This window comes from Saccopteryx bilineata, chromosome 1 (assembly GCF_036850765.1).
Source record: "Saccopteryx bilineata isolate mSacBil1 chromosome 1, mSacBil1_pri_phased_curated, whole genome shotgun sequence".
Taxonomy (NCBI): domain Eukaryota; kingdom Metazoa; phylum Chordata; class Mammalia; order Chiroptera; family Emballonuridae; genus Saccopteryx; species Saccopteryx bilineata.
The window spans coordinates 270,848,339-270,873,577 of record NC_089490.1 but is presented as its reverse complement, the minus strand read 5'-3'; the positions used below and the strand labels follow the sequence as shown (position 1 = coordinate 270,873,577).

The following is a 25,239-nucleotide window of genomic DNA, read 5'->3' as shown; positions in this document are numbered from 1 at the left end:
GCACAGGGAAAACACCTGGATATGTAGGGCATATACCTGGATGCAGGGCACACACCGGGGGCACAGGGAAGACACCTGGAGATGTAGGGCATATACCTGGATGCAGGGCACACACCGGGGGCACAGGGAAGACACCTGGAGATGTAGGGCATATACCTGGATGCAGGGCACACACCGGGGGCACAGGGAAGACACCTGGAGATGTAGGGCATATACCCGGATGCAGGGCACACACCTGGGGCACAGGGAAGACACCTGGAGATGTAGGGCATATACCTGGATGCAGGGCACACACTTGGGGTGAAGGACACACACCCGAAAACACAGGACACAAACCTGGAGATGCAGAGCACACACCTGGAGGTGCAGAGAACACAACTGGGTGCAGGGTACACACCTGGAAACACAGCACTCACCTGATAATACAGGCCACCCCTCAGAGAACACTGCATTTGGTGGGCTGGCATTTTGACTTCCTGACAGCCTATCCCTCTGAGTGATTTTATTTTTTGTCTTGGTGGAAAGGGGGTGTCACAGGTAGGAAGGGCATGGAAGGCCACCCTGGGTTCAGACTCACCTCACCCCCAGAAACCATGGAGGCAGGAAAGTAGTGGGGAACTACAGCCTCCATGGTGGGGAGAGAAGCCAGGCGGGTTCCGGCTGGAGCGAGGCCCCCATGTGCAAGCTGTCATCATGAACACAGAAGGGCTCTCTGGATACCTCTGTATGCCGCTAGCCCTCTGCAGGAGCTCTTGGCTTCTTTTTAAATTAAATTTATTATTATTACTTCATTATGAAACTAGCACATGGATTTATTGGAGCAATTCAAACGACAGAAACATGTGGCCCCTCCCCTCAGCCCTGGCTGCCCATAGACTTCCTGGCAGTGCCAACATGTAGCTCTGGTTGCCATGGTCTGTTTTTCCAGAGTGGGTGAGTGATTTCTGCTCTTCCCTGTCCTGCTTCTTCTCCACATGGCAGACAGTAACCTTAGACATCTTCCCCTATCTGCACACAGGCTCTAACTCCTGCTGTTATTTTGTTAAAATAATTTATAAAAAGATTTTATTTATTGATTTTTTTAGAGAGAGGGTAGAGAGAAAGAAAGGCGGGCGGAGGAGCAGGAAGCATCAGCTCATAGTAGTTGCCTCTCATACGTGCCTTGACCAGTCAAGCCTGGGTCGCCTGGGGTCACCAACCGGCGACCTCTGCATTCCAGGTGGACGCTTTATCCACTGCGCCACCACAGGTTGGGTGAAAATGATTTTAAAACTTGTTCATAGTGAAACAAAGTAGGAGCCCAGAACAGAGAGCTGTGTTTTGGATCTCGTGGCCGTATCTCCTCTGCGGCTTGGAGGTCACAGACCGCGTGGCTGGCGAGGGCGAGGGCAGCGGGAGCAGCCACGGCAGCTGGGGTGGGGGTTCTCTGCGCCACCTGCTTTCCAACAAGGTTGTTACTCCAGGACCTCTCTGTCTACCATCACTCTGGACATCTCTGAGAACAGACTCCAAGCTGATTCCTAAGTGAAAACCCATCACCATGCCCAGAAACAGCCCCAAACAGCAGTGATAGAGGCACGTGCGTGAGGCCACAGCTCCGGACGGAACATTGCAGGTCGAAGTGGCCGCTGCCTGGTGGAGAAAAGCCCTGGCCAGCCGCCCAGGGTTGAGTTTAGAAGGCTTGTGCTTGAAGGTCTCCTGTTCATCCCCTGGAGTTTTCCATCCTCCGTGACCCTGTCTGTCCGCTCTTCCCAAACTGTCCCCCAGGCTCCCCTCCCAGGGCTGCTGCTGACTCCGGGGCTCCTGCACCCTCTCCAGGGCTGGCCATGAATTTCTGCCATGCTGACCATCACCAACAACCTTTCTGACAAATGTGGTAGAGCCACCGAGCTCGTCTGTGGCAGCCATCCATGGCCCCTCACCCCTGGGGCCGTGGTGTGGGTATAGAAGTTCCCAGTAGGAAGGGTTTTTCTTCAGAACATTTAAAGTATGGTCCCTTTCCTCCCAGTGCCCAGGGCAGCAGGTGGACACCTGATGCCAGCCTGACCACGTTCTCTCTGCTCTTTCCTCTCCCCCCTGCTCGCCGCCTCGTGGGACTTTGAGTCTGGGAGGAAGCTGCACTGTCTGGCGGGATTCGTGGCAGCACTGGCGTTAGATGCTCCAGGCACATTAGCCTATGTGCTGTACCTTTGTGTGGCCTTGTCTCAACTCACACTTCCCCTCCAATCCATCTCAAATCATACTTGCAGCCGCCATCTCATGCTTTAACTTCTCCTCAGTATACCTCTTACTCCCTGATGTCATCCCACTTAGGTTTGTTTACTTATTTATTGCCTGTCTCCAGTCGGATGGTAAAGCTCATGACCACAGAACTTTTTCACATCTTGTTCAGTTCTTCTCACCTTTTAATTGACTGTGGAGGCTGATCTCCCAGCGTGTTAAAGCCTCGTGCTCAGCGTGAGTTGGGCTGAAGGCCATGCTGTGCCTGAGCGGGGTGGTGTGGCAGGCCTCTCCTGGCTGTGACTCATGGCCTTTATCCAGGGGCCCCTGGGGGCTGACGTTCCCAGAGGGCCTGCTCTGCCTGCCAGAATCAACGTATCCGGTCAGCGTGTGTCCAGGGCACTTCACAGGGATTCGTTTTTTCTGTGTCATTGGTGGGGCACCCAGCCCCCCACAGGTGGCTGGTAGGAGGGCTTGCTGTTGGTTCCCTAGAGTGCTGGCTCAGTCCCAGACACTGAGTGGGGTTCAGGGGGTTTTGGGGAGGAGCCCTGGCCTCCCCTATCTGGGCCCTTGCTATAAAATAGCACTTCTAGGAAATCTGCAACATACAGAAAAGCATGACTCCAGTCAGATGGTAAAGCTCATGACCACAGAACTTTTTCACATCTTGTTCAGTTCTTCTCACCTTTTAATTGACTGTGGAGGCTGATCTCCCAGCATGTTAAAGCCTCGTGCTTTAACAGAATGACTCAGAGTTCTGAAACCCTGAGACAGCTATCCCTGATGTCACTTGGACATGTTTTCTTCTCATGATACGACGTTCTCTGGATCATGGAACATGCACTGAGTTGGAAGCATCATAAGAGGTTTCCTTCTCTTTGACCAAGTTGAACACACGTGCACTATCTCACAAGTCGACTGACAAGTTGACTTCTGGTAATCTTTTAAAAATTATTTCTTTATTTTTTATTAATTTTAAAGAGAGGAAGGGAGAGAGCAAGAGAGCAAGAGAGAGAGAAGAACATCAATATGTTCCTGTACGTGCCCTGACCGGGGTTTGAACCAGCAACTTCTGGGTTTCAGGATGATGCTCTAAACAATCAAGCTATCCGTCCAGGGCTCATGCTTCTAGTAATTTTAGCCACTCTTCCTTCCTGGGCACCAAGTGCTGAAGAGATGCCATGTAAACACACTCTACTGGTCCCATAAGAAGCTCCTGTTTCAGACAAAGAAATGGTGTCAGCAATAAACCTGGAAGCAATTCCACTGACACCTGAGCACCTTCACTTTGGTGCTCAATCCCTCAGAGAGAGCACTCCCTATCCTGCACCTGCACCTGCACCTGCACCTGCACCTGCTCCTGTGGGAAGCCGGAAGTGCTGATCCAACTCTCATTCATGTCCAGAACCAGCTGTACTTCCTCATGGGGTGTCCAGGGTTTCTCTCAGCAGCAGGTGTACTTTTTGTGCCATCACAGAGGATGGGGGACAGGGTGGGATTACAGCCTATGAGGCCTCTGAGAACATTCAGTCCAATGGTCAAGGGCATTTGACTTCTTCCTGTTGGGAATTTGTGGGATCCTGAGTTCAGCAGAGCCACCAGGACCCCCTCACAATGCTTGGTCAGCCATCCTCCTCTGTCCTAACTGGTGTTGAGAATGCAGATTTGAAAGGGATTTTCAGTGAAGGCAGAGTTGTGAGCAAGCTTACTATTCATGGCACAGACCTTGCTCTGGATTTTGTGTTGTGCACCAGTGGGTCCTGAGTTCTGTCCTCTTATTGACCCCCCCGAGGCATCTGTTCTTAGTGAGGTAGAGAGATGAGCTTCCTGGCTGCATTCCTCTAGGAAGCCTCCCTGGGTTGCCAGCCCTGGTGCTGGGCCTCTCGGGGTCTTGTCCTGGCATCAATGTTCGGTGCTCCTGAAACCTGCTGGAGGCAGCACGGGCTGCTGTCTTCTGAGCCCCCCAGGGACCCAGCCCAGCTTTGAGGGTCAGGTGCCTCACAGAGGCAGAGACTCATGGGCTAGGCTGGCTCCCTGAGCTCTCCACACAGGGCCCCGAGTGATGACTTTGTCCCAGTGCAGGCAGTTCCTCCATCCTGTGCCTGGGGCACAGCCATGCTCGGCTTCAGGGTTCCTGGGAAAACACCCGAGGGTCTCCCTCTCCACTCACAGGAGGGCAGCAGGCTCAGCCCTGAGGTGAGGGTAGCAGCTGATTCTGGACCCCCTCCCCAAGGGTGGCATCACTCCATGGACCCTGGGAAGGGTGTCTTTCTGGGAAGTCACCCAGCAGATGTAGCCCAGGGTGGGGACCATGATGGGGGAGTAACAGGGAGGGATTCCTGAGCCCCCAGGTGGCTGGGCTGGGTATAGCTCCTGTGGCCCTGTCATTGCTGATGGCTTTGACTATTTGAAGATGGGTCCTTAATCTACTAATGACTGGCAAGATGCTGGTGCTTGGGGGCAGTGCTGTGTCCAGCAGCAGGACAAGTGCTCACTATCCTGCTGTGGTCACCTTGGCAGGGATTCTGCCCCCTCATGCCCAGGGCTTAGTGCCAAGGGGCCCCAGGGGCCTTGCCACATCCTGGGTGGCTGCCAGCCTCCTGTCCTGTGAGCGGGCAGCTGGGAGGGCCATGGGCAGTGGCTCTGAGGAAACAGAATAACCCCTTCCTTCTCTCTTTCTTCCACCAGAAACATGGCCGACAGCAAGGCCAAGGCCGCCAAGGCCGCCAACAAGACACCCCCGAAGTCCCCAGGGGACCCTGCAAAGGACAAGGCGGCTAAGAGGCTGTCACTGGAGTCAGAAGGTGCCAACGAGGGGGCAGCTGCCATCGCCCCAGAGCTCAGTGCCCTGGAGGAGGCCTTCCGGCGGTTCGCCGTGCATGGCGACACCCGGGCCACCGGGAAGGAGATGCATGGCAAAAACTGGTCAAAACTGTGCAAGGACTGCCAGGTGATCGACGGGAAGAACGTGACCATCACCGATGTGGACATTGTGTTCAGCAAAATCAAGTAAGTGTGCCAGGGCTCCGTTGCCTTGGAGCCGGCTTCCTGGAGGCTTGTGGTCGTCCAGGCCACACATCCAGGGTCCACGAGGGGGTTGGGGGGCTGTTCATGCCTTAACGGGCTGTGAGGAGTGTGATGCTTTGAGATCCTTCCCTTCCCAGAATCAGGTGCCCAAAAGTTGAAACCAGAACAGGCTGCCTTAGGCTGGGTTAGGAGCCCAGGAGGGGGACACTGCTCTGCCCTTGGCAGCTTGGAGGGGTCTCAGTGGCAGGGCCCTGGCCCATAGCGGGCTGAGTCTGAGAGAAGGCACTGTGAAGCCTGTCCCTAAGGTGTGACCTGCATCTCATCCGCTCCTGCCTGCTGCCCCTCTGTGGGGCTCCCCTTTGCTTTGGCGGATGATCACACAGGAAGAAGAGTGTGGGTAACAGAGAAGTTAGCACCTGAGTCTTTACCTGTGACTTTGTGACATTGAGCATTGTGGTCGTGCGCTTCCTTTGTGTGCATGTGCACCTGTGGGCATGCAAGTGTATGTTCCTATGTATCTGTGAAGACACAGTGCTGTGTGTGCATGTCATATGTTCCTGCACACTCCTTTCTACTGGATGTTGGGGACACGTCCAGGAATTATACACACCCAGTTCCCATTCTTCCGGCATCTCTGAAGTGTGAGGATATTCTCCTACCCTCCTCAACCCATGACCAATATGGCCACACATGGCCCCCAAAGCCACCAAACCTCTAGTCCTCTGTCCAGGTCATACATGTTGCTGGAAAATTGCTTTATTTCAGTTTATTTTTGTCCTGTGTCCATTGAGGTCAGTGTGACCCTCTAGTTGGATGTTGCTGTGACCTCACCATCCTTCATCTCAGATACCCCTGAGCCCTCCCCGTTAATGGCCTGGCCCCACCCTCCATCCATCCCTCCTCCTCCGAGCACAGAGTCAATGAACAGGCTTTTTTCTTTGTGCCTCCAGAGCTTGTGACTTCATGTCACCACTTTGCTTGTGGAAACGTTGTTTGGTGTGTCTCCATCACAGCGAGGTATCCCCAACTCCCCAGCCTAACATACAGTCCTGACAACCACCTGAGGCAGATGGGAAGCTGTCACTACCAGTCGCCATGGAGCCACGGGCCAGCTCTCCTGGGGTCGACTCATTCCCACCAAGCAGGAGGTTGGACAGGATGGCCTCACTGGGGCAGGGTGGAGGTGGAACCTCAAGTGGCCCCCTAGGGACAACCATTAGGACCTAGTCACAGGGCCCAGGAGTCAGGGACTCAGTCTTTCCAGTCTCATTGGAAGAGGTCGACCATTTCAGATTTCTTACAGGTAGGCCAGAGCCCCAACGACACAATAGCATAGGATATGTCATTCTGCTGGACTCTGCATTTCCTGTGAGCCGATGCCTCTCAAGGCCCAGGGTCAGAGGAGAGTGTGGGGCCACTCATTGAAGGAAGAGGTGAATGCAGGTAAAGAGGAGGAGCTGGGGCAGGGCTGGGATGAGGCCCAGCATGGACCCTCCGTTCAGGCCCCTGGGGTGGTCCTCCAGGCCTTTGTAAACCCAGTGTGTCCAGGAGAGACAGAGGGGCTAATTCAGGATCTGACAAACCCCAACAGCTGTGTCTGTTGGGGAACCTACAGAAGGGCTGGGAAGAGGGTGATAACTGGCCTGTCCAGGGGCAGGTCACCCCACTAGGGAGTGTGACAGGTTTCCAGGGTCTCACACCCTTGGCACCGGCCCAGGCATGCAAAGTGTCGGGGCAGGTGTGGGCGATTCTTTCCCTCACCCTCAATTCCTTCTGCCGTAAGTTGCCTTTAAGCTCCTGCATTCAAGCGTGTGCACCCATGTGAGCGCAGGAGCTCATAGTACATGCACATACACACAGTCATGCCTGTGCACACATATGCACATGAGCTCACAGTACAAATCTGCACACACATGCACAATACATGTACATGCACATAGGTAGAACTCAGGCTGGCCACACCCTTGCAGGAGGGGTGGTGGCAAGTGTGGTGGTGACCCATTCAGAGATCAAGTACCCTGGACAGGCCCGGAGACCCTGTGTGCAGGAGGCATGAGAACCCCACCACCCACATGGGGGGTGCTGGCATCACAGGAGTGAGTGGGCCCCAGGAAGGACCCTGATGCTCCCCATGCTTGTCCTGGGAGGCAGGAAATCAGCTGCTCAGACCCTTAGGGGCCAAGCTGTGGCCTCCAGCTCCTGAGCACAAAGGGCTCCACATTGCAGAGCTTAGGGCTGTTCAGGGTCCCCTACTGTCTCCGCCTCAGCTCGCTATAGGGGTGACATGGAATGGGGAACAGGTAGCTGTGGCCCCAGCCCAGTGAGAGGTTGTGGTCACTACACAGTGAAGACCAGCCTGTGGTGGCTGCGTGGGCCCCTAGAAGGGAGCAGGTGGGGCCCCCTTACCTGGCTGGCTTGCTGGACACCATGGGGCTGTGGTATGAGGGCCTCACACTCTTGACTCTGGGATGGGAAAGGTAGACAGTGCCCTGGGCAGCATCGTAGGATCCAGCAGGACGGGCGTGGAACCTCAAAGTTGCTGACTTGGTGGAGAAGAGCAGCTCTTTCTGTTTGGGGGCGGTTGCCAGGGCTCCGGGCGGTGACGCCAGCCAGGGTATCTGCAGCCTTTGTTTAGGTCCTGTCACCATGGCAGTGCCTGTTTGTTTTGATGTTACTATGTGTTAAATTTGAAACAAATTTCTTGCAGCTCTATATCAGGTCTTGATTGAAGACTATTGTTACCTAGACAAAAACTCCAGTATCCTCCATGCCCCAAAGGACAGACGACGGTCAGTCTGACATATTAATTAATTAGGACCTCCTATGCATAAGCAGGAGTGTTACTCAGACAGCCCCATTCAGGGGGCTGTGGATGGCAACATCCCCTTCTGTCCTGCCTGCATGTGTCAGCAGGTATGGGGTCAGGCACTGGGATCCCTACCCAGCAGGTGGAGAGGCCAGACAGACCAAGGGGGCAGAGGCAGGCAGGGGTCTCTGCTGTAGCTTCTCCTGACCCACGCACATGCCTGTCTGGTGGGTGCTGTGTGCTCATAGAGAAAACAGCCTGTTTCCGTCACAACAGTGCAAGGAGACAGCTCAGCCTGTGTTTGGTGTCTGGATCCCAGGTTAGAAGTTAGCAGGTAGGTGGGGCTCCCTGTCACCAAAGACCTGGAAAACTGCTCCATTTTTGCCATTCATGCTATAGTCACAGCCAGGACACAAGGGAATTGTCTGAAGCCCTGCAGAAGCTCAGCACAGAAGTGCAGGTCTGGAGCCCAGATGCCATCTAGCGCCTGTCCAGTGGCTGGAGCAGGCTGGGCCTGTAGTAGGAGCCCCAGCAAAGCACAATTGTGGGGTGGGGGTGCCATAGAGGGGCTGGTGGAGTGGGCAGAAGCTCTGAGTGTGAAGTGATGTCTGAGAAACAGCACCGGTGACACAGTGACCAGTGTGTGAGCAGGTAGTGTCTGCTCAGTGCCCTGAGACTCCCCCAACCCTGCTTTACTCCTGGGCCTGAGGGCTGACATGGCATGCTCCTGGGGGCTTTTCCTGACCCCCTCCCTGCGCTGGGCCTTTCCTGACCCCGGCCTCTCCCTCCAGGCTGGGGGCGAGGTTGGGGCATTTGGGTGGGTGCGCCCAGCCCCGTGCTGTGCTTTCAGGTTCGTGTTGGGGTCCTCCAGGGTCAGGTGGCCTCTCTGTGGCGCCCTCACGTAACCACCGACGGCAGTGCAGGGCGTCCAGTGGCTTCCACCCTGAGCCTCTCCTGCCCCACCCTGCCCAGGGTGAGTCCAGCCCCAGACGCCCCTGTCCCCATGACCCATGTCACGCCAGGCCTGCACCAGGCAAACACAGTTAGGGTTAGGAGGAACATTAAGGGTGGTTTTTCCCTACTTTGGGAAAGTAACTGAATGTGGGGGTGGGTGTCGTGGCGGCCTCTTCAGGCAGGTCATGGCCGTTGGCAACCAGACCTGTGATTCAAGTGGCTGTTAGCATGTCTGATCTACTGCAGCTGGGTCTGCACCCTTGGCTCTGTGCCCCAGGGCTCAGGCAGGCGGAGCCGGTCTGCCAAGGGGGCGGCCCGGAGCAGGGGCGAGGGCGAGTGTCTGCCAAGAGCGCCTCTTGGCGGAGCCCTCCACGGGGACCAAGAAACCTTCCAGCCAGGGTTCCCCCAGAGGTGCGTCCCCACCAGACACAGCGTCCCCAGGAGTCCCCCACCCCCACTGGCCCAGGGGATGATGGGAATGTCATGGAAGCTCCCAGCTCTCTGTCAGTGCCTTAGGGCTCTCCTTTGACACCTCACTTCCTTCCCACGGCAGTGTCCTAGCTGCCAGGCTGCTGTTCTCTGGACAGGTCACCAGGTCCCAGCTGCTGGTGGTCAGGGAACCTGGGAGAACCCGTACCTTCTCCAACACCCTGTCTGTCCCCACTGGATCCAGTAGGCTGGACACTGCCTCTCAGCAATGGGCCCCTGGGAGTGTGCCGTTTGCCCTGATTCCCTGGGAAGGAGGGGTCTGGGGAGGGGGTTCACGGTGCTTTGTGCTGGGATGCGTTGGCCAAAGTCTGGGAGCCTTTGTGATGTTGGCCCTGAAGGCACACAGGTCTGGGTCTGTCCTTAGAGGGCTGGGCTGGCCTCTGGTGTCCCTGGGTGACCTTCAGGAACAGCCGGTTCAGCCTCTTTGCTTGCCCGGACTTGGTCCAGGAGGCCCAGGGGACGCCAGGGGCCTTGTGTGAGCATGACCCCGTCACTGCTGGGCTGGTGTTCCAGCAAACAACAGCCTTCTGAGTAGGGGGCTGGTGGGGAGACACAGGGCTTGGTGTGGGGACACCGCCATTGTGTGCACTCTTGAGAACAGGCTCACTCTGTGTGTGGAGAGCAGCGTAATGTGATCACGTCTCTGGGGAAGGGACTGGCATTGTCACTCTAGAACTCACCAGGGACTCTCTCAGCAGCAGGGCCCCGAGTTCCCTGGGAGGGTTCCGAGACCCACCCATCGGTCACAGTGGAGACACTGGGGCACACCTGGTCCAGCCAGGTGGGGCGGGAAAGTCAGGGCCCTGAGCCTGTGCATTCACCCCAATCTGAATGTGCCCTTTGACAGGAGCCCCTGTGGGCAGTCCCCCCACCCTTGGCCCGAATGACTCATACTGGTGGTGCCTGGTGCCACAGTGCCCAAAGAGGGCTGCATGCTCTAGTGGCCGGTCACCGGGCTGGCCACCAGGCCTGATGTCTACATGCCAGTCCAGGCAGGCCATGAATAGGAGACAGGAGTGCCTGTGACAGCCCAGGACAAACAGGCCTCCTCTGGGTCCTGGAGGTTACCCACCCAGCAGAGTGGAGAGGAAGAAAAGAGGCTGTGTTTACACTATCCCGGGTACCCCAAGCTGGGGGGCAGCTGCCTAGAATGGCCCTCAGTGCCCACAGAGTGCCACAGTGAGTTTGTGGGTGGTGAGTCTGAGAGCTGTGAGAGGCAGAACCCACAACCAAACACCGTGGGTCTGATGAAGCCCTAGTCCAGCCTGTTACCCAGCCCCTGCCCTGTGGTCCTTGTCGGTAACGCCCTCAGGACAGGAGGCTCTGAGTGTGCGGAGGGCCCTGCTCCCCATCCGGCCTTCCCAATGGCCTCAGGTGAGGTAGGGCTGCAACTTCCAATCAGCTCCTGACCATGGGTGTGTCAGTTGGTGTGCCCTGTGTCTTCAGACATTTGCAACATGGAACAGTGCTTGCTGTGAATGTGCCAAGGCATGCCTGCCCATCCACTGCTGAGGATCAGGGGGCTGTTTCTGGGTTTTGGTGACTTAGGAGCAGAACTATGAGTAGAGCAGCGATAACATGTGAGCCCAAGTTTTCATTTCTCTTGAGTGGGAACCCAGGAGTGGGGTCTCGGGGTCATGTCACAGGTAACCTGTAAGAAACTGCCAAACTGCCTTCCACAGAGGATGCCACACTGCGTCCCCACTGGCTGTGCCTGAGCCCCTGCAGCCCTGTGTCTTTTCAGCACAGGGAATGTCGTATTCATCTGGTCACTCGGTCCATCCTGTGTGAGCAGTCTCCCTGGGAACGAACCGTATGCAGACTCTCCACACGGCTCATTGGCCACCCACAGATTTTATTTTTATTTATCTATCTATCTATCTATCTATTTATTTTTAGTGAGAGGAGGGGAGCAGAGACAGACTCCTGCATATGCCCCAACTGGGATCTACCCAGCAAGCCCACTAGGGGGTGATGCTCTATCCATCTGTGTGGCATTGCCCTGTTGCTTGGCAACCAAGCCTTTTTTTTTTTTTTTTTTTAGCACCTGAGGGGGAGGCCATAGAGTGAACCTCAGCGCCTGGGGCCAACTTGCTCCAGTCGAGTCATGGCTGCAGGAGGGGAGGAGAAGAAAGGGAGAGGAAAAGGAGGAAGGGTGGAGAAGCAGATGTGTGCTTCTCCTGTGTGCCCTAATTAGGAATCGAACCCAGGACTTCCACACACTGGGCCAATGTTGTATCACTGAGTCAACCGGCCAGGGCCTGCCACGCATAGATTTTTGGCAAAGTGTCTGGTTCAGGCATTTTGTTCAATTTTTTACATTGGATTTCTTCTTTTTGTTGAGTTTTAAGAGTTCTTCATCCTACTCCAATACTGTACTTAAATGTATTTTGTATTTTTTTACAGTCTGTGGTTTGTCCGTTGCATTACAATGTCTTTCTTTTTTTTTTTTTAAATTTTTTATTTATTCATTTTAGAGAGGAGAGGGAGAGACAGAGAGAGAGAGAGAGAGAGAAGGGGTGAGGAGGAGCTGGAAGCATCAACTCCCATATGTGCCTTGACCAGGCAAGCCCAGAGTTTTGAACCGGTGACCTCAGCATTTCCAGGCTGACGCTTTATCCACTGTGCCACCACAGGTCAGGCTACAATGTCTTTTGAAGAAAATAGTTTAAAAAATTTTTAAGTCCAAGTCATCCCTTTTTTTTAATGGACTGTTTCCTGGTGTCATTTCTGAGACCTCATTGTCTAACCTAGTCATAAATATATTTCTTAGGTGTTCTTCCAGAAGTTTTATTTTAGGTTTCATAATAAATTTAGGATCATTCTGAGTTAACTTTTGTACACAGTACAAAGCACAGATCGAAGCTCATTACTTACATGTGGATGGCCAGTTATTACAGCTCCATTTGTTGAAAAGATGATCCTTGCTCCACTGACTGCCTTTAGTTTTATTGAGAACATTTTTGCCATTTTAAACTGGGGAAGATCCAGTCAAAATGGCAAAAATGTTTTTTAGTTAAATTATAAAAGGTGAAAAGCCAGTTTAGAGTCTTTTGAAACGATCTGACCTCCCTGGGGGGAACCCTGTGCTGTCATGGGATGGATCAGTGGCGCTACACGCAGCCCGCTGCCCGGCCCTGTGGCCCACCGCGCTGCTCATGTGGACCGGCACTGGTCAGACCCGTGCGGCTTCTTGGCAGGGTGCCGTGGGGTCCCAGGTGGTGGGCCTAATGTGTCGGCCCTGGTCCCACTTTGCTGGGTATCCTGGGGAGGTGCCCCCTCTTGTCCCAATGTGGTTACCGGGACATAGACCATCTGCGGTGCTCCAGGCAGGACCAAGTTTTGTTATTTTTTTGTGACAGAGTCAGAGGGACAGACAGGGACAGACAGGCAGGAAGGGAGAGAGATGAGAAATATCAATTCTTCATTACAGCTCCTTAGTCTTCTTAGTTGTTCAATGATTGCTTTCTCATATGTGCCTTGACCAGGGGGCTACAACAGAGCGAGTGACCCCTTGCTCAAGCCAGCGAACTTGGGCTCAAGCCAGTGGCCATGGGGTCGTGTCTATGATCCCATGCTCAAGCCAGCAACCCCACACTCAAGCTGGTGAGCTCCTGCTCAAGCCAGCAACCTTGGGGTTTCGAACCTGGGTCCTCCCTATCCCAGTCCAATGCTCTATCCACTGCACCACTGCCTAGTCAGGCAGGACCAAGTTCTCTTGCCTGTGATTTGGATCCAACAGTCTTCTCACCCTAACTTTTCTTCAAACGTCCTTCCCTGAGTGGAGGCCACACACATGCTCCATTTAGAACCAGACAACGGCTTTGTTTGAATGTCCAGTTGTTCGTAAAGGATGTGCTTCCTTTAAGCTTTTTTCCAAGACAATTTATATTTGCTACTGTTGCCGATGGCAACTGACTGTGGGTGTAAACACTGCATGGGGAGAGGCATGTTCTGTGTTTTAACGTTAGACTTGCTTTCTGGTGTGGGAAAGAGGCAGAGTGAGAGGTCTCCGGGCAGGGCTGGAGTCCCCTAATATCAGTGAGTTCCTAGGCAGGGCGAGGGCCCCCCGAGGTCAGTGGGTCCCCAGGTAAGGCTAGAGTCCCCCAGTGTCATCAGGTCCCTGCACCCCAGCCCCATGAGGCAGGTGGCCAGTGCCCCTGAGTACTCTCTCCCGCAGAGGGAAGTCCTGCCGGACCATCACGTTCGAGCAGTTCAAGGAGGCACTGGAGGAGCTCTCCAAGAAGAGATTCAAGGACAAGAGCAGCGAGGAGGCTGTGCGGGAGGTGCACAGGCTCATAGAGGGCAAGGCCCCCATCATCTCGGGGGTGACGGTGAGTGGCACTTGAGAAGCCAAGGGTAGGTGGGCCCCTTGGGAGGTGGAGCCCATGAGGTCTAGGGAACAGGTGGCAGTGTCCTAAAAAGGGGGTGGGAGCCTTAATCCCCCAGGTGTAGGCTGACCCAGGTTACCTCCCCAAGTCCAGAGCTGAGAGTGGATTCAGGAGTCTTTAGTGTCCCTTGTGCACGGGCTCAGCCCCTTTGGTGAGAATCTCCCCTCTGGCCCCCATGACACATCCATTCCTCTTCCTGTGGTTTGGCTGTAGTAACCCCTCTTCTTGCTTTCCTGCAGAAAGCCATCTCCTCGCCCACTGTGTCACGGCTCACAGACACAACCAAGTTCACAGGCTCCCACAAGGAGCGCTTCGACCCGTCGGGCAGGGGCAAGGGCAAAGCCGGCCGTGTGGACCTGGTGGATGAGTCGGGCTACGTGTCAGGCTATAAGCACGCGGGTACCTACGACCAGAAGGTGCAGGGGGGCAAGTAGCCAGTCCCCGGGGACAGGGCCTTCCTCAGTTACTGGCCCCATATCACCTCACACTTCTTTACATTCCTGGGCTCACTGGGGCAGAACTCTGATGCCAGGGCAGGGTGGCTGTGGGTGACCTCCAGGCCTCCCTCCTGCCTAGGGCCCTGGTGCACTCCTCTCCTACCCCAGCTGTGGTCTCCGAACTCACTGACCTTTCTCTAATGCACCTGCCTTGTCCCATGTTGGGAAGTCAACAAATGGTCATTTCCAAAGTGTCTCCTGGATCCAGACCACATAGGCCACCTGGTTTGCAAGCGAAATAGGTGTTTTAAAGGAGTGGGTGGGACAGACTCCGTCAGAGGTGATGCTGACCTCCTGACCAGCAGACCCCTCCCAGGAGCCATGAGGGCAATATGCACTGATGCACTAACCAGCGGCACTAGTGAGATGAAGAGAACCTTGAGCAGGACACAGTGGCATCTGCGGGGGTTCCATGCAGGTATGCGACACACCAGTGCATGCTTGCACACGCACACACGTGCTCTTACACACAAACTTGTGCATTCACTCACGGACACATATGCTTACACATGCTCATGCATACACACATACACCCACACACACATGCCTATGGACCAGGTCTGTGCTAAGGGTGGTCATGAACGCAAAGGCTGGTGTGCAAAGGAAGGTGAGCCAATGAAAGTGCTCCTCAGGAGACCAAAGGAAAGTGATCGGAAGTGTGAAGTTAGAAGTTTTTAAAATGGGAACTAAGGATGAGTCATTTTATGTTGCTCTTTAAAGAAAAGAAGAAACAAGAAGAAACTGTTTATTCTCACAACGGGTCAGGGAAGATTCAGAATATCTTGTTTCTGTGACTCTCTCTCCCTGCTGTCCCTGCGTCTCCAGATCTCAAGACCCTGCTGGCCCCAAGGCAGGTGTGTGATGGGGCATCTCCTGCCTGTCCCCACCCTGAAACGGGGCCTTGAGGCTGTGAGTCAACGTGGCTACTCCCTCTCTGTTCACAGTTCAGCATAAATCTCTGTGGCTCCATCCTCCGCAGTTAATTTCCACCTCTCTGGACTCTCCCAACCTGAGTGCCGGAAACCACACAACCAAACCAGGCCAGGGAGGGCCCCCTCCAAGGCCCACAGCATTTGCTGGGGTTGAGGGAGTTTTCACGGTGACCACAGAGCGACACTGCCATTTGCATCACTGCAGGCCATATGGCCCCAGAGCTGGTCCTGGGAAAAGCCCAGGGCAGCCCCAGGAAAATGCTTCCTGGGGCCCAGCTGCTACAGCGACTGTCTGCTCTGCAGACACACCTCTTCCCGACACACAGCCCGGTCTGACAAGGCAGCCGAAGCACAGATAAGCACTGCATGGCACACCGCTGGCTCGGGACAAGCACTGCGTGGCACCCCACTGGCTTGGGGCCGGCTCTCCCAGCTGATGCGGCCTCTCGCACACGGGCCTCCTCTCACCACCCAGGGCGGCCTGGACTCACGGATGGAGGTGGCCTCCACAGGCAGCTTCGTTCTGAGGTTCTGGGAACTCAGTGTGTGGCATTAGAACCCAGGAGATGATAGAATGCAGGCTCCAGGGGTCACTTTTAGGGCTAATCTCACTATTGTCTTGAAAGGTTCTAAGCTGGTAGGCTAGACCACTCCACAATGGGAAACAGAGGACCAAGGGCTGGGGCAAAGGCAGGCAGAGCATCAAACCCCCACCCTGTGCCTCTCTCCTCCCACCCAGCTGGATGTCTGTGGGAAACCCAAAGACAAAAGTAACCTGTGGGAAACGCATGTGACACCCTGAACATGCAAAGTGTCCCAAGCGGTGGTGAGGTTTTCATCAGCGGTCACAGAACAGGGCTGCTCCCTGGGTCTGGAGGCAAGGCCCACTACCAGAGGCTGTGGGTCTCCTGCTCTGAGGCGGCTTCTCCTGCCCATGAGCAGCCCAGTCCCCATCATCAGACCCGGGAACCAGCAGGACCTCGACCACTACAGCACGCATGCTGGTGAGGGCAGAGGAACAGGGTCTGCAGGTCACAGTCCATAGAGATGTCACCTGGGTCTGCCATGAACGCAGGCCCTTCTAAGCCCTAGCTTGCCTGCCGGACCCTGGAGAGAGGTGAACGACACCAGGATGTGGCCTCCTGTCCCAGAGCATTGTCTTCAGCCAAGAACGACCTCCACACAAAGGTTCCAAGCACAGCTGAGGTCCAGGCTGCAGGAGCACAGTGGGAAAGTAGGGTCTAAGCAAAGGAAACAGCATGAGTACAGCATGAGGTCCCCGGGGACCCTGCCACAGCACGCTCAGCTAGCAGCTTTCTCCCACGACGCCCACCCCAGAACTGAAGCCCCCATCTACCCGTGAGGCAGGTCTCGGCCTTTGGAGCACTAATGCCATCCACCTCAGGCTGGTGGAGGTCAGCAACTTCATTAAGAAACTATTGGTCCACCTCTAAGGGAAATTTCAAAACGCTCTGCTAATCCTGATAGCAGCAGCTTCTCTTTGGTTTAATGAATGAAATCAAGTGCACATACACAGCTGCTGCCCTTGGTGGCCCTGCCTATCCTAGCCCAGGCAAGTTCGAAGGGGAACCCCATGCCCCAGGCCTGATGCCCCCATATGCCAGGGCCGGGAGCCTGGTCTACAGCACTGAGGTCCTGCTGACCACACAGGCACTGTGGTCTCCCTGTATCCCCAGGCTGTGGTCTCCCTGTATCCCCAGGCTTTGTCAGGTGTGTGTGTGTGCGTGCGCACATGCCAGGATGCATCAATCTTCAAAGTATAGCATCAAAAAACCTACCTTCCCATGTCAGAGGAGGAAGAAGGGGTAAAATTAAGTCATGAGGATTAGTAGTGACCCTTCTGTCCATTTAAAATGATCAGGTAAATGCATTAGTGCATCTGTGTGTCGCCTCTGAACACACTTTAGAGCCTGGACTCCAACTTCACTGCACAAAACATTCACACGTGCATGTTCCTCCATCAGGCTCTGACCATTGTGAACACATAAGCAGAGTGTGTGTCTGTGCTGCATGTTTTTATGCAATGCCAGTCAGCTTCTACTAACCATGGTTAAATACAAATTAAATGTCTATCTGTGAACAAATGAACTGTATAGCAGGCACCCCAGGAGATAGAACACGCTCTGAGCGGAGGACACCCGGGAGACAGGACGCGCCCGAGGGGAGGACACCCGGGAGACAGGACGTGCCCGAGGGGAGGACAGTGCTGACGGTGTCTGAACATCAGGAGAGAATAGTAGGAGTGTGTTTGAGAACACTGATCATACCAGAATACTTATTTATTTCTATTTAATGCAACTAGGCAGTCATCAGGAGCAGAGTTAGCATTATCAAAACTGAAGTTCAAATTACATAATTTTAAAATATTATAGCAAGATATATATTTATACTGGAGTATTTTTACACCTTTAGTATTCTTGGGCTCGAGTTTTGAGACAGGTGGAAATTATAACATGCTGACCCATCCACAGAAGCATTCCACTGGCATCGCTCGCTGCCTGTGCTGCTTGCCCACACCCCCGTGGCTGAGAGCCCCAGGCTGTCTGAGCCCCTGAGGGGACAAAGAGACAGCGGCAGCAGGCAGAGGCTCACCCACCCGACACCCTGGGCCAGTACAAGCACCTGTTTCCGTGAAGAAAGTTCTAGTGGAAGAGGCCAAGCCTGTGAGCTTAGGTACTGTCCGTGGCTGCGCAGTGACATTGGCGGTGGGAGTTGACACAGATGCCATGGCCCATGGAGCCTAAAATATTCACCATCCAGCCCTTCATGGGGGAGCCCCTCAAGGACCCATTTGGGCTTATTTCATCCTGGGTATTTATACATAAGCTGGCTACTTTCCTGTCCTGCTGCACGTGCCACATGGGGATACCCTGTTGTCACCTGTTCAATACAGTATAGGTCGACAATTTAGCTATAATGTGAAATTATCAATAAGTTAAAATGTCCTTAAAATACTGACCCTGAATAGTTTCCTCACACTGATTTACCACCAGACATTTTGTGAAATCTGGTGGTCCAGGGGCCTGGCCGTTGTCTGTGGGCATGTAGAAACCGTGGCCAGGGTGGGGGGTGGGGTGGGCAGTGGTCACTGTGCTTGGAGATACTTTAGTTAACTCTCTCTCTCTCCCTTTAGACTTTTGAAAAACCAAACCAAGCCAAACAAAGGAAACCCGCACAACTTAAAAGAAACTTGAAAGGGATCATATACTACTAGTTTGTACTAAGTTTTTTCAGGAAAGGTAAATAAATTTATATATACATGCAATATATTTTTACACCATCTTATTAATGTTAGGGAGTACTGAGTGTATCACTTTACCAGAGTGATGGGTACAGTAATGTCAATGTCATGGGTGTTCTGACTCAGAAAGTCTAAGCTGCACTCAGCAGGAACGTCTGTGGGGCTGGAGGGACCCTGCTTTCCCTCCCATGGAGTGTGAGGCTCAGAGTCACCTGTTGGGTCGCTGTCAAGGCCTGGCCTACAAACCTTAAGGGAAACAGCTCATGTCTGTCTGCACATAGCTCCTTATGTGTTCGCTGTTGTTAACATTGTGTGTCAAAGTGATAAATAAAGTGTTAAATTGTGGATCTCTTATCCTCAAAGTGCACTATCTGTATGAGCAGTCACACGGGCACCAACATCTAACATGGGACAAGCCCTGGGAGGGGCCAGGGGAGGGAGTGCAGAGCCGTAGCTCCCAGAGCCGAGAGCCTCCTGTCCCTCACCCAACAGAGCCTTTCACTTCCCCATTTAGACAGGCCACCACAGACCCGACCCCTTAAGAAGGCGGACTGACCAGCTGCTATGTCCGAGGCCTGGTTTCATTCTAGTGCAGCCCTGGACAGGAAGGGGTCTAGATCCAGGCAGATGGGATACAAACTACATTACAAACAACACAGTATCCCCAACAAAAACACTGTCACCAGATAACTGCCAACCTGAAATCTCAGCCCAGAGAATAATTTTCAAAAATAAAGATAAAATAAAGGCATTTTAGACTATAAGAGGGGAATGCCCACCAGGAAACATGAATAGTAATTTTAAATGCAGAGGGAAAGTGATAGTAGATGGAATGTGTGAGATGTGAGGAAGGAAAGTGAAGTCAGTAAGTAGTAAACTACAAATACATAGTGACTACAGAAACACTTTCTGTGAGATTACCAATATTTCATTAAAATGACTGAAAAGCATCACATGTGAACCAGAAAGGGTGCTTGGGGAACTACATGCTCATATCTGCTGGGAAATACCAGAGGCAGACAGAAGGGCTGATTAAATAAACATAAACAGAGAAGACAAGATGGCGATGGAGTAGGCGGACATACTAACTTCTACTTCCAAGAACCAAAGTGGATTACAAACTAATTTTAAGAACCATCATCTGGAAAAACCAACTTTGGACTAAGAGGACTCTTCAGGCAAGGAACACTGAAGAAGCCAAACCGAGACTGGTAGGAAAAGCAGAAACGTGGAGAGGGCTACCCAGCTCCCCGGAGAGAACGGCAGCCGGGAGAGGCTCGCGTGGCGCGAAGTGAGTTTAGCAGAGAGGGGAGGGTCCTGAGTCCCCGGAACAAAGCCCCAGCCTATAGCCCCAGAGCCCAGAAGAGGCGTATAGACAGTATTTAGCTGGAAACAAGATAGGATACTGTTTGTGAGAAAGAGTCTGATTTCTCAGACCCAGGATCCTTTTTTTTCTCCCCCCCAGGATCCTTTTTAAAGGGACTGTGCAGAAAACCTCTCTCACAACCACTCACCTGGAGCCTCGGGGACGGGGGGGAAAGGAGACGACTGGAGTAGCAGGAAGAGAGTGTAATCTAGGAGGCACAGGGAGAAACACTTTGAGGGACAGCCACCCTAACCCCTGGGAGGAGTCACTCCCCAAATCTGAAGTGGATATTTCCCCTGGAAACAGCAATACCAGCAAAGGGAAGGAGGACACCAGCCACACAAGCTCCCCCAAGGCACTCAGGGCAGAGTTGCTTAGAAGGAGGGAGCTTTCAGGACTACAGTAGTGAGTCTTAGGGACTGAGCTGCAGCGCCCCCACCCACATGGCTGAGGGCTCCCCAGAGGGCAGCAGTGGCAGGACATGGAAGCGCTGTTCTGTTGGCAAGGGCGGAAGCTGGTGGGCCACCACTGAGGCCCAGGTGTGAGCTCAGTCATGCCCAACTGGGGAGGAGGAGACATGCAAAAATGGTCAAGCCCAGCTGCGGGCTGCCTGTAATCCAGCCCGCGGGGGAGAGGCAGGAGCCCTGGACGTGGCGGAGACCCGCCCTTGAGCAAGAACGCAGAAGCACAGCCTTGCCCCGCCTGCAAAACCAAGGCTTGTGGCCTGACTTGGGAGCTGGCTTATCCCACAGGGGTGGAACCAAAAGCACAGAACAGGCAGAATTCTGCTACTGAGCATGGGCACACAGTCCCGCCCAACCTGTGGAGCCAAGGCTTGCAGCTGTCCCACGAGCGGGCTCCTCCTGCAGGGGTGAGGCGAAACCCGGAATCAGGTGGAGACCCACAGCTGAGCAAAAGTGCTCACCCCTGCCCTCAGGGCCAAGCATAATGCCACCAGTGGGGGTGGGGCGAAGGCCAAGGCCACCGAGGCTTGTACACCCAAGCAAGTTATCACAGCCACTCTAGTGATGAAGAGGTGGAAACCACAGCAACAGCCCCAGTGGGAAGGCACCAGCAATGCCCATACCCAAACGCCCTAGGCAGCAACAGCAGAGGGTGTGGCGGGCCTGCAGACAGACCACACCTACGGAACACAGAGGCCACACCCAGTGGACTACAGTGGCCAAAATCTTTTTTTACACAGACAAAATGAGAAGGCAGAGAAATGCAACACAAATGAATCAAGAGAAATCCCCAGAAAAGGACCTGAAGGAGTCAGATATAACCAAATTACCAGATGCAGAGTTTAAAATAACGATTGTTAGGATGCTCAAAGATATGAGAACAACAATAGATGGTCATTACAAACACCTAAATAAAGAGATAGCAAATATAAAAAAGGACATTGAAATAATAAAAAAGAATCAGTCAGAAATGACAAATACAAGATCAGAAATGAAGAACACAATGGAAGGAATTAAAAGCAGGATGGATGAAGCTGAGATCGAATCAGCAAGTTACAGGACAAGATAAATGAAGGCACGGAAGCAGAGCAGAAAAAAGAAAAGAGACTCAAAACGTCTGAGGAAACTCTTAGAGAGCTCTGTGACAACATGAAGAGAAATAACATCTGCATCATGGGGGTTCCTGAAGAAGAAGAGAAAGAACAAGGGATAGAGACTCAAACATAACATAGCTGAAAACTTCCCTCAATTAAGTCAGGAAAATGTCTCACAAGTTCAAGAAGCACAGAGAACTCCATTAAAGAGAAACCCAAAGAAATCTATACCAAGACACATAATTAAAATACCAAAGCCAAGTGATAAAGAGAAAATATGAAAAGCTGCTAGAGAAAAAAAGACCATCACCTACAAAGGAGCCCTCAAAAGAATGACTTCCGACTTCTCAACAGAAACACTTGAGGTCAGAAGGGAATGGCAAGAAATATTCAAAGTAATGCAGAACAAGAGCCTACAACCAAGACTACTTTATCCAGCAAGGCTATCGTTTAAAATTGAAGGAGAAATAAAAAGCTTTCCAGACAAAAAAAAACTCAAGGAATTCACTACAACCAAACCAAGGCTGCAAGAGATGCTAAGGAGCCTGTTGTAAACAGATCAAAGGAGAAAAAGAATATAGCAAAAGAGGAATACAGTTTTAAAGAATAAAATGGCAATAAACAACTACATATCAATAATAACTTTAAATGTAAATGGATTAAATGATCTGATCAAAAGACGTAGGGTAGCTGCGTGGATAAGAAAACAGGACCCATACATATGTTGTCTACAAGAGACACACCTAAAACAAAAGATGCACATAAACTGAAGATAAATGGATGGAAAAAATATTTCACGCAAATGGAAATGAATAAAAAGCTGGAGTAGCAATACTTATTTCCGACAAAATGTACTTTAAAACAAAGACTATAGTAAGAGATAAAGAAGGCCACTACATAATGATAAAGGGAGCAATCTAACAGGAATATGTAACTGTTATAAATATGTACACACCTAATATAGGAGCACCTAAATATATAAAGCAGACTTTCATGGATTTAAAGGGTGAGATCAACATCAATACTAATAGTAGGGGATTTCAATACCCCACTAACATCACTAGATAGATACTCAAGAAAGAAAATTAAAGAAACAGCAGACTTAAAGGACATACTAGATCAACACGATTTAATAGATATCTTCAGAACCTTTCACCCTGAAGCAGCAGAATATACATTCTTTTCAAGTGCTCATGGTACATTCTCCAGATAGACCACATGTTAGGGCACAAAAGAGCTCTCAACAAATTTAAGAAGATTGAAATCATATCAAGCACTTTCTTTGATCACAATGGCATGAAACTAGAAATCAACTACAGCAGAAAAACTGAAAAATACTCAAACACTTGGAAACTAAATAGCATGTTATTAAATAATGAATGGGTTAACAATGAGATCAAAGAAGAAATTTAAAAATTCCTAGAAACGAACAATAACGAGCATACATCAACTCAAAATTTATGGGACACAGCAAAAGCAGTCCTGAGAGGGAAGTTCATAGCATTATAGGCATACTTCAAGAAGCTAGAAAAAGCTCAAATAAACAACTTGACCCTGCATCTAAAAAAACTAGAAAAAGAACAACAAGTAAAGCCCAGAGGTAATAGAAGGAAGGAAATAATAAAGATCAGAGCAGAAATAAATGACCCAGAGGCTAAAGAAACAATACAGAGGATCAATGAAACCAGGAGCTGGTTCTTTGAAAAGGTAAACAAGATCGATGAACCTTTAACCAAACTCACCAAGAAAAAAAGAGAGAGGACTCAAATAAATAAAATTAGAAATGAGAGTGGAGAAATAACAACTGACACAACAGAAATACAAAATATTGTAAGAAAATACTATGAAGAACTGTACACCAAAAAACTAGACAACCTAGATGAAATGGACAAATTCCTTGAAACATATAATCTTCCAAAAATTAATCTAGAAGAATCAGAAAACCTAAACAGACCAATTACAACAAATGAGATTGAAACAGTTATGAAAAAACTCCCAAAACAGAAAAGTCCTGGGCCTGATGGCTTCACAAGTGAATTCTACCAAATATTCAAAGAAGAACTAACTCCTGTCCTTCTCAAGCTATTTCAAAAAATTCAAGAGGAAGGAAGACTTCCAAGCTTCTTTTATGAGGCGAGTATAATTCTAATTCCAAAACCAGGCAAAGACAACACAAAGAAAGGAAACTATAGGCCAATATCCCTGATGAACTTAGATGCTAAAATCCTCAACAAAATATTAGCAAACCAGATCCAACAACATATGAAAAAAATCATACACCATGATCAAGTGGGATTTATTCTTGGGAGGCAAGGCTGGTACAATATTCGCAAATCAATCAATGTGATTCACCACATAAACAAAAGGAAGGAGAAAAACCACATGATAATTTCGATAGATGCAGAAAAAGCATTTGATAAAATCCAGCACGCATTCATGATCAAAACTCTGCAAAGTGGGAATACAGGGAACATACCTCAACATGATAAAGGCCATCTATGACAAACCCAAACCCACAGCCAACATCATACTCAATGGGCAAAAATTAAAAGCAATACCCTTAAGATCAGGAACAAGGCAGGGGTGCCCCTTTTCACCACTCTTATTCAACATAGTTCTAGAAGTCCTAACCACACCAGTCAGACAAGAAAAAGAAATAGAAGGCATCCAAATTGGTAAAGAAGTAAAACTATCATTATTTGCAGATGATATGATATTGTATATAGAAAACCCTAAAGTCTCAGTCAAAAAACTACTAGACCTGATAAATGAATTCAGCAAGGTGGCAGGATATAAAATTAATACTCAGAAATCAGAGGCATTTTTATACACTAACAATGAACTGTCAGAAAAAGAAACTAAGAAAGCAATCCCTCCTTTACCATTGCAACCAAAAAAATAAAGTACCTAGAAATAAATTTAACCAGGGAGATTAAAGACTTGTACTCAGAAAATTATAAGACATTGATAAAAGAAATCAGGGAAGATACAAACAAGTGGAAGCATATACCATGCTCATGGTTAGGAAGAATAAACATCATTAAAATGTCTATATTACCCAAAGCAATTTATAAATTCAATGCAATACCAGTTAAAATACCAATGACTTACTTCAAAGATGTAGAACACATATTCCAAAAATTTATATGGAACCACGAATTTAAAAGAGAACACGAATAGCCTCAGCAATCTTGAAAAGGAAGAATAAAGTGGGAGGTATCACACTTCCGGATATCAAGTTAAACTATAAGGCCATTGTACTGAAAACAGTCTGGTACTGGCATAAAAACAGGCATATAGATCAATGGAACAGAACTGAGAACCCAGAAATAAACCCACACTTTTATGGACAACTGATATTTGACAAAGGAGGTAAGAGCATACATTGGAGTAAAGACAGCCTCTTCAACAAATGGTGTTGGGAAAATTGGACAGCTACCTGCAAAAAAATGAAACTAGACCACCAACTTACACCACTCACAAAAATAAACTCAAAATGGATAAAAGACTTAAATGTAAGCCATAAAACCATAAGCATCTTAGAAGAAAACATAGGCAGTAAGCTCTCCGACATCTCTCAAAGCAATATATTTGCCAATTTATCTCCATGGGCAAGTGAAATAAAAGACAGGATAAGCAAATGGAACTATATCAAACTAAAAAGCTTCTGCACAGCTAAAGACAATAAGAACAGAATAAAAGACAAACTACACAATGGAAAGATATATTTGACAATA

At 50.9% G+C, this 25,239-nt stretch overlaps 1 protein-coding gene and 1 long non-coding RNA gene across 2 annotated transcripts in view; one reads left to right on the top strand and one right to left on the bottom strand.

The window, feature by feature from the left end:
• TPPP (tubulin polymerization promoting protein) overlaps window positions 1–18,925 on the top strand; it is a 36,586-nt gene extending 17,661 nt beyond the window's left edge. The window contains exons 2-4 of the mRNA XM_066243237.1: window positions 4,909–5,229; window positions 13,677–13,830; window positions 14,127–18,925. Of these exons, the coding sequence (XP_066099334.1) occupies window positions 4,913–5,229; window positions 13,677–13,830; window positions 14,127–14,321 (666 nt within the window). The 5' untranslated portion in view covers window positions 4,909–4,912 and the 3' untranslated portion in view covers window positions 14,322–18,925. The remainder of the gene's footprint in view (window positions 1–4,908; window positions 5,230–13,676; window positions 13,831–14,126) is intronic.
• Window positions 3,160–7,873, bottom strand: LOC136313110 (uncharacterized). The gene is made up of 2 exons (XR_010727101.1): window positions 7,654–7,873; window positions 3,160–3,436 (listed from the first exon to the last, which is right to left on the bottom strand). It is a non-coding gene; the product is annotated as an uncharacterized lncRNA (long non-coding RNA).
• Window positions 18,926–25,239: the final 6,314 nt, after the last annotated feature.